Raw genomic sequence first — 10,000 nt, forward strand, 5'->3', positions numbered from 1 at the left:
CCTCTTGAGCAAGACGCCCCTAAAATACCTGCTCCTGAATCTGACATACATCTGAACTCACTGTAAGACGCCTTGTAAGCAAACCGCCTGCTAAATGATTAAAGTGTAGTAGTGGGTTTAAATAGTTTATGGAAAGACAACGACAGCGGGTCTTCAAGAGACCCAACCGGCAAGCGGCAGTAATTACGACTGGAGCCTTTGGGATAGGCCCTGTCTAATAATGGCTGGGCAGGCCGTACCTCCACTGATAAGCTCTGGCTGCTCACACCTTCTCCTGCCTTTCCCTCTGGCTGAGTGTGCCACCTGTTCGCTGTTTAGGCTGCAGAAACACACCCAGACAGGAGGAGGAAAGGTGCTGTGGATAGGAAATGTGTCCCGTTTGTCAGCCGACGTTATGCCAGTGCAAATCAGCACTATGCTAGAAGTTTGGACATCTCGTTTTTTTCCCCCTCCGTTTTCGCTGCGTCGGTTTAGAAGCTCCCATCTCTGCTAGTTTGTGATTGGTCATTATTTCACCACCCGTGCAAATTGATCAATGGTGATTTTTTTCTTCAATATTTTTCTTTTAAAGGAGCATTTAGGCAGAGGCCTTGCTTCATAGATGTGTGGGGATTTTATGTGACCTATCAACTGAATGGAGGAACTGAATCACATCAAAGAAGAAACGAAGACTTCTAAGTGATTTCAGTGTTCTGTCTCTCTCTCCTCCTATTATTTTTTTTTACTTATTTTTTTAAGTGGCGCCACAAGTCTCTTATATACGAAATTGTGCTTTGTACCCTAACCATCTATATTTGCATTTCAATGCATTTCTAATAGGAAGTCCGTATCAGATGGAGACTTGTATGTGATTTTATTTATTTATAACTTTTTGGTATTTAATTCAGACCCTTCAAAGCAAAAACCAACCTTTTGAAAACAACATCGGCAAAAACAAACCTTGTAAAACAATCCCCTCGAACAAGCCGCGTGTGTATTTTACATTGTTACGCTTCATTTACATTCCAGGTGCGTCTTCGATAGATGTTTTTTGTACCTGCAGACCCATTTCAAAGAAGACCAAAATAATTGGCAGTTAAAACCGCTGCGATCGGTAGCGCTCCCCCCTTCGCCAATCGTTATCCACCAAAGCAGGGCACCAGTCACACCCACCCGTTATCACCTTCTTTTTAAATTTATTTTCTTATCATATCTTTTCTTTTCGCCCTCAACGTCAATTACTGGTGATTTCATCTGATTAAAAACGTTGGTGTGCCTTCGATCCGATTGTACGCCATCTGGGCTGCATGGCGGTGGTTTGCTAGCCGGCTAGGGATAGCCGTGTGGGGCTAGGGGGCTAGCGGTGTGAGGCTAGGGGGCTAGACATGTTGGGCTAGGGGGCTAGCGGTGTGAGGCTAGGGGGCTAGCGGTGTGGGGCTAGGGGGATAGCCGTGTGGGGCTAGGTCCTCCACTGAGGAAGATTGCACTCCTCCACCAGCTGGTTGGGAATTGGAAACAACATCTTGCGTGCTCATGTTTGTTTGGATTTAGACAATCACACACACACGCACGCACCCACGCACGCACGCACGCACGCACGCGCACACGGATACAGATACAAACACGGAGGCCCGCTCACATGCACACTCGCCCGCTCACACACAAGTACACACAAACACACACACACAAACAAATGTGGAGACACTGGCATGGTCACCTATGCACACATGTACGCACACACACACGGGGCATTAGGACCATGTCGACCTGCCAGGTCTGCTAATTAAACAAATTAACTTGGCTAGCGGCCGGAATAAGGACTCAGCCTGCCAACTCCAACCTGCTAGTTCTGCTGTCTTCCAATCTAAGTTACCCACACACATACACACATGCACGCACACACTTACACGACGCATGCACGCACACACACACACACACACATACACACATACACACACACATACATGATGCAGGCATAAAAATGCATGCGCGCAAACACACACACACACGCAAGCATGCAAACACACACACATGCATGCATACACACACATGCACGCACTCACACACGCACGCACACAAACACACAAGCACGCATGCACACGTAATCATGTATCGACGCGTACCCAGAAACACCCTCACAGCGAAATGCTAACCAACAGCTACAACTTTACTGAAGGACATTCTATTCTCCACTCTTTTTCCCACTAGCTTCACAAACACACACCATGCACACACACACACACACACACACACACACACACACACACACACACACACACACACACACACACACACACACACACACACACACTAGAGCTGAGATGATAAACATCCTTGGTTCTCTTGTTCGTTTTTGACAAAAACAACCACTCACACAGACACACATACTCTCACACACATTTACACACACACACACACACACACACACACACACACACACACACACACACACACACACACACACACACACACACAGAATAGCACAAGCAGATACAGGGCAGTAAAAGGGAATGGTATCCAATAGTTCAGCACTTTGCGCTTCTTTCATTATTTATTGTTTGCTTTGAGACGGCCTTGGAAAAGTTGTCATCAAACTGGGGCAAAATATTGATGGCAAACATTGTGCGCCCTGACCTACGGTAATGGCTCTGGGCCTTTGGGAGGATTCTGCTCTGAGCGCTCCATGTAACGCGAGACAACGGAACGATCGGAGCGAGAAAACGTCCCGGGAATAGCAGTGAGATACGAGACGGGTTGAGGGGTTGGCACGATAGAAAATGGAGCCACTCGGTGAAGGAGAACGAAGAAGAAAGAAAGTTAGTGGTGCGGAGATAGGCGGTTGGACCCGAAGATGGTAATTATCCCGATAATAATGACAACGGATGTGCTGAGAATGATAACCGCTCCGCCACGCTTTGAAATGCAAGTGTGCTGCGTCGGAGCTAAATACAGTAAATGTGTTGAGAGAAAAGAAAACGAGAGAGAGAGGGAAGGAAGGAGGGAGGGAAAGTGTGCCTTCCAACTTCACACTATAGAGAGAGACAGAGAGAGGGAGAGGGAGGGAGAGAGAGGGACAGAGAGAGAGGGATTCTGAGGGCAGAAAGTGCGCCCACCAACTCAACACTAAACCACTTAGAGCCCACCACCTGTGGGGTCCAACAAATTGCTTCAACAGATTTTATGGAGCCTGAAATGACGACAGCCGCGTGTGAGGAAGAACATTGTGTCAGTTTGTCCGACTGGCTTTCGGCGGGAAAGCACGGTGCACAGAATAGAGCCCATATTAGCCGGCTGGACGGAGAGTGGATATCATCCTTTATAAATGGTGAAACAGGGGAAAATGGTGGCGCGGGTGGTGAGGTGATGATAAAGTGGAAGTTGTACCGTTGTTTTGGATAGTGACGCTGGAGAGGGTTGGGTGAAGATACAAGGATTGGCTAGAGCTGATGATGACGAAGGTGGCGGTAGGGATGGTGAGGGTGAGGATGATGGTGAATGTAATGCGGCTGATTCAGGTTTTGTGGATGAGGATGATGATGATGATGATGATGCAGATGATGGTGATGAAGATGGTGAGCATTATGAAGAGGGTGATGATGAAGAGGAGGATGATGGTGATGAGGTTAAGGAAGATGCTGATGATGTTATTAACATTATGAGGATGAAGACAATGCAGATACGGATTCGGAAGATGATGGTGTTATAGGCAGGAGAGATGGTGATGGTGAGGATGGGGATGAGGATGATAGTGTTGAAGGCAGTAGAGATGGTGATGGTGAGGATGAGGATGATAGTGTTGAAGGCAGTAGAGATGGTGATGGTGATGATGAGGATGATAGTGTTGAAGGCAGTAGAGATGGTGATGGTGATGATGATGATATGGAAGTATTGATGATGATGGTGATGATGATGATGATGGTGAGGGAGACGACGATGATGATTTCTACTGCTGATCTCCTTGCCTTCACCAGGTATCGTCATGCACTGCTTGACGTCTTGAACACTTTGGTGATGATAAAAGTGACACGCTGTTGAAAGTAAACACAGTGACGTACCGCAGGCTATGCTGAGGATTTCGAGGGGACGGAAGATGTCACGTTGGAGACATTGTGATGACCCGCTCGGAGCGGGAGTTATGTTGATAGAGGTTTTGATGATGATGATGATGATGATGATGATGATGATGATGATGATGCTGATGACCAAAAGCTAGATAGATGCGATCCAGTCTTGCTTTTCTTCTGGTCAGAAGAGTACGTGCTTGTCGGCCCATCATTGCGTTGCCCATCGCTTGCCATTGCTTGATGCTCATCTTGTACCCTCCCTCCCTCTGCCGCTGACGACCGGGCCGTCCGCACACGCTCAGTCCGCACGCGCTCAGTCCGCACCTGCAAGTCCGCACGCGCTCAGACCGTCGCCGGCGGGCGTGTCTCCGCATGGCGCCTCCTCTCACGCCGGGCTGCGTGACTAAACCTCCATCATGACCATCATAACAGCCCCCACAACCCACCCCCCGCGTCCCCCATATCCACCCCGCCTCTCGCTCCGGCGCCCTCCCCCCCTCGCCCCCCTCCATCCCCACGGCAACCCCCCCCCCCCCCCCCCCCCCCCCCCATCGACCACCGCCCGCGACCCCGCGCGCCGACTTTCTAGAGCCCCATATCAGTCCCTCCTCTGTTTTTCTCTTTCTTAGTTCCCCCCAACCTGACCGTGCCGCGGGGCAAGTCCCCGCTGGTGGCTCGGGAGGGGGACACGGTGGAGCTGGAGTGCCTTGTTTCAGGGAAGCCCAAGCCCATCATCCTGTGGTCGCGGGCCGACAAGGAGGCGCCCATGCCCGACGGCAGCATGCAGACGGAGAGCTACGACGGCGTGCTGCGCGTGGTGAACGTGTCCCGCGAGATGACGGGCTCGTACCGCTGCCAGACCAGCCAGTTCAACGGCTTCAACGTCAAGGCCCGCGAGGCGCTGGTGGAGCTCATCGTCCAGTGTGAGTACCCGGGGGCGGCGAGGGGGGGGGGGGGGGGGGGGGTCGAGGAGTGTGTGTGTGTGTGTGTGTGTCTTTACATGAGAATGGGCACAGGAGTCTCTGTATCATTTAAATGAGGCTGAGGGTGTGTGTGTGATGTGTTTGTGTTTAATGACAATGAGCACAGCCATCAACTCTGTATACTTTATACAAGGGTGTGTGTGTGTTTGGTTGTGTGTGTGTGTGTGTGCGTGTGGTTGTTTGTGTGTGTGTCTGTGAGTGTGTATGTTCATGAGAATGAGCACAGACATATACTGTATACTGTGTATGAGGATGAGATTTGATTGTGGAAGTTTGTGAGGGAGGTGTGTGTTTGTGAGTGTGTGTGTGTGTTGTATATGACGCTAAGCGTGTGTTTATGTGGGTGTTTGTGTATACACTACAATGAGCAAAAGCGTCTGCTCCGTATGCTGTAAACGAGAACGAGGGTGTGTGTGTGTGAGGTGGGTGTGTGCCTGAGTGTATACACAAGTATCTCATGTGAGTGATTAGGTGTGGTTGTGTTTGTGTGTGTCCTTCCGTGCGTGTGCTCTCTGCGTGTTCCACGCGTGTGTTCCACCCAGTGCGACCCCCCCCCCCCCCCCCACAGAAACACCCCAACACTCCACCTCTCCGTGAGGCATTAGGCGCGTGCTCTCCTCCCTATGCACCGGCTTCGTGTGGCCCTCCGGTGGGTCTCAATGTGACTGGCGGGTTGGAGCGCTCCTCCGTCGTAGCGCTCCCCTTCTACGGCCGTCCAATTTCCCCTTTTGAAGTGAGGGTTTTTTTTGTAGAATTAGGCAAATCCCCTGCCTTCCCTCTTTAGTCGTGTCGCTGGGACGCCGGGCGACGCCTTGAATCCTGCCCCCTGGAACGGCTGCTGGGAAGCTGTGCTAAACGCTAGCACACAGACAGCACAGCTGCCGGGGAAGCCAGCCTGCTCGCCCATTATGGGCCCCTTCTGTGTGTGTGTGTGTGTGTGTGTGTGTGTGTGTGTGTGTGTGTGTGTGTGTGTGTGTGTGTGTGTGTGTGTGTGTGTGTGTGTGTGTGTGTGTGTGTGTGTGTGTGTGTGTGTGTGTGAATATGCATGTGTGTTTGTGAGGGAGATTGAAAGAGAGGGAGGGAGGGGGAGAGAAGCCCTAAGATTGGGCCAAATTCTCTGGATTTGGACCCCCTGCCACCGCTGCAACCTGTAAAAAACGCTTTCCTCCTGAAGATGTGGCATTCAAAGATGGCTTAACAGCTAATTAGCAGAGGGCTAATTTATTCTCGCCCAGTCTTCATTTTCTATTCATTTATGTAAATTTGAGAAGAATATTTAAAATGAACGATAGCGAACTCAAAGCGGTGTCACTCACTCAACGGCCTGGGGTATTTTTTGAACGGGGTGGGGGGGGGAAGAAGGGGAATTGGACGTTCGAAAGGGCTGGAAATGGAAGCAATTCCCTGTGAATCACCAACGGAATGCGCACTGTTCACTGGATAGCCACTGGAAATAAGACGCGTAATTCTCATGGCCATGAACTCAGATCAAGTAAATGTGACTAGCGGTATGCCGCAGAGTCGCTTTAGCTTTGACGCTGTTGTTTGGTTGGTTTGTATTCACCCCTTCCCACTCTTTCCCTCATGGCCTACTTAGTTAACATGCACATTATTTAATCAATAGTCAGTTACATTCTAATCAAGAAACAATCCAAGGCAGCCCTTTTGTTTTGTTTTACACTACAATCAAGGCAATTAACGCGATATACAATGTCTCCTCTTATACTTTAGAATCCCGTCTAATAAGAAACGCATGCATCCCCCCTTAATGTATTAAAGGCAGATTGCTGGCAAAAAGAAGACAAGAAAAAAAAGGTCTGACATTAACAAACCTGCGAGCTTGGCACCGTGGACAACACAGTGTGTAAGATAAACTATAATTGATGTACGTCTAGCTGGCTTTGTAACACCTTACGCCACGGTGCTGTAGACGTTCCGGAAGGTTCCGTAGGCTGGCTGGGAGAGAGGAGGCTGTTGTATCGCCATCCTTGCTATGGGTGTCACGTCGAGAGCTAATCCCTTAATGTCTCCGCCGTGTATGGAGAATTAATTACGTTCTGACGTGCTTTGAACACTATGTTTGGCCTTTTTTTTTTTTATATGGTTTCTATTTGAACGAGGCTGAATTGATGAGGAGGATGTCGCGATGACAGGCGATATCAAAGGTTAGCTGTAGTGCTATACGCCGTGCGCTATTTATACACCAGCTCACCAGTGTTGGCACCCAATGAGTAAACAAAGACAGTTTGCCGACATGCCTTTTATATATTAGCGAACTGTAGTGTCTCGCATGGGCGTGTAGGGGCATGAAAACACAGATGGTTGGAAGGGAAAAAATAAGAAAAAGACTGAACATCGCTAATGTCAGCTCACCAGTCACATCAAGGAGGCAGCGAAGAAGATTTAATTGACCGATCACTTTTTCTGCACCGATGCAAATTGTCTCTATCGAAACTTTGTAACCGGAGTCTCTGAGCTGAAATGGAGGCTGATTCGGAAGGCCTGTAATTAAAAACCTATAATTAAAAGGTTTAAAGTTACTCCCCTTTGTGGAGTTACTCCTAAACTTGGCAAAAGGGCAATGCTGCTTGATATTCCTGCAGCCTCCATATTAAAGATCAGGAGCCGGGTCCTTGGCATATTAAAAACACTGTTTCAATTGACGCGGCGCCACTTGTATACACAAAGGGAACTCAGCCTGCAACTCAAGCAATATCAGCCCCAGGAGATGGGGGGCTGGTGGCCTTGGCTGTGTCGGAACTCCTGAGTCGACAGACAATCGCTTTTTTTAACTCTCCCGCAGTAAAAAACATAAGACTGGAGGGAGAAGGAAACATATTCTGTACTTCAGTTAGAAACTGCTGTACTTTCTGCAGCTCTCAGTGCAGGAACTGTTTTAACTTTAACTTTAGTGTCCATGAATGAAGCCCATTAATGAAACAGCCTCAATCAACCCAAGGATATTTTCCTCTCTAAACCCGGTTTTGGTCCATGGAGAGAAGGCGGGAAAACATCATTTAAATCAAATTAATGGCTGGAGAGAATGTGTACAATTATTTCCATCATTAACATCCAGGTGAATGTATAATATCAGTGTTATTATCTATGAATATGTATGCCTATATCATATTTTTAAGTAAATTTTTAGTACGGGTACATATCCCGTATTATTAGTTGACTATGAATACAGAACAATGAAAAACAAAAGTTGCTCAAAAGGGCTCCTAGGTATATATTACTAACATATATATATTATATAATACTAATTACGTAGTACGTAGTACCAAGTAATAGTAAATTACTTCCAAATCGTCTTTCTGTTTGCCTTTGCTCCGAGTTATTTCTCTCAAGGGTATAGAAATAGAAGCAGGATATCAATTGATAACTAACACCAACACAAAACCTTTCTAGGGCACTTTCGACATGCTGTTTACAATTAAAGCTGTTCCGAAACCACATCAAGCCTTTGCCTTTTAATAGCTTACAACATGATTCTGAGTTAATCAAGTCAGACGCTGATAAAAAACGGAATCACAGCCACCCCCAAGCAGGCTTTATGCGCCGCGCTCGTGAAACAAGTCGTTCCAAAACGTTAATCACTCCCACGTCCGTCAGAAGCACTGAGAAAAACCCAAAAGACCCTCACGCGTGCCCAGCCATGTCAGAGCCTAGGGGGGTCCACCAGGGACACTGTGACCCCGTGATTAAGACCCCCCCCCTCCTTGTCTTTGAGTGTCTCCCCTGGGCTGCGGTACACAAGGCCCTCTCCCTCTGCCGGCACCCTGCTGTCCATCAACTCGGCGACCCTAGTCACCGCCGGCGATATGAATCAAAGGTTGTCGTCGAGGAGCGAGTTGCTGCTAGCGACCGTCCGAGTGAGCCAGCAGGATCGGCGGGGTCGAGGTCGGGTCGCCTGTGGTTTCTAGTTAACAAACCCCGGGTCTCTTGGGAAGGAGCACACGGACCGCCATCAGCACAACCGCCGCCTTGCCTGGCACACACACACACATCGTCTCTCTCTCTCCACCTCTCTCTCTCTCTCTCTCCACCTCTCTCTCTCTCTCTCTCTCCCTCTCTCTCTCTCTCCCTCTCCCTCTCTTCATCTCTTCATCTCTCTCTCGCCACCCCCCCCTCTCTCTCTCTCTCTCTCCACCCTTACTCTTTCTCTCTCTCACTCCCCCCTCTCTCTCTCTCCCCCCCCTCTCTCTCTCTCTCTCTCTCTCTCTCTCTCTCTCTCTCTCTCCCTCTCGCTCTCTCTCCACTCCCTCTCTCTCTCTCTCTCCACCCTTATTCTCTCCCCCCCCCCTCTCTCTCTCTCTCTCTCTCTCTCTCTCTCTCTCTCTCTCTCTCTCTCTCTCTCTCTCTACCTTTCTCCCCTCTCTCTCCGTCTCCGCCCCCTCTCTCTCTCTCTCTCTCTCTCTCTCTCTCTCTCTCTCTCTCTCTCTCTCTCTCTCTCTCTCTCTCTCTCTCTCTCTCTCTCTCTCTCTCCCCCTTCTTTCCGCCCTCTCTCTCTCCCCCCTCTCTCTTTCCTCCCCCCTTCTCTCTGTCGTCTGTTGAGTGAAGCTCACATATTCAAGTGAGCAATTAAGAGTTATTTTAGCAGAGGGCCTTTTTTTTCTTTTCCCACAATGCAGTGTTCTCGATGTGATGCTGCCGTTTGATCCGCGCGCCATCTTCAAAGGGAAAGGAGAAATGAAAAGAGTTATTAAGCTTTTTGATGCAGATAAATCAATCATTATGTCACTTTCGCTCTTCCTCAACATTTCCACCCGGCGCTGACTCTTGTTTATTAATATATTTATGGCGGGCATCAAAGGCCATTTGGTGCTACAATAAGAGTGTGACGGAACACAATACAAAATTGGAGCTCCCGCTTCTCAAATCGTCTCAAGGTGATGTGACTGTGTCAGAGGGTGTAGCCTATCCAGAGAGAGAACGAGAAAGAGAGAGAGACTGAGGCAGACAGAGAGAGAG

The 10,000-nt window shown here is 48.9% G+C and overlaps 1 protein-coding gene across 1 annotated transcript in view; it reads left to right on the forward strand.

Annotated features, from left to right (window-relative positions):
• Nucleotides 1-10,000, forward strand: part of LOC115534435 (MAM domain-containing glycosylphosphatidylinositol anchor protein 2) — a gene marked incomplete in the record, with an annotated part of 161,336 nt that overhangs the window by 96,090 nt on the left and 55,246 nt on the right. The window contains 1 exon segment of the mRNA XM_030345420.1: nucleotides 4,673-4,966. Coding sequence (XP_030201280.1) covers nucleotides 4,673-4,966 — 294 coding nt within the window.

Source organism: Gadus morhua, chromosome 21 (assembly GCF_902167405.1).
Source record: "Gadus morhua chromosome 21, gadMor3.0, whole genome shotgun sequence".
NCBI classification, from domain to species: Eukaryota; Metazoa; Chordata; class Actinopteri; order Gadiformes; family Gadidae; genus Gadus; species Gadus morhua.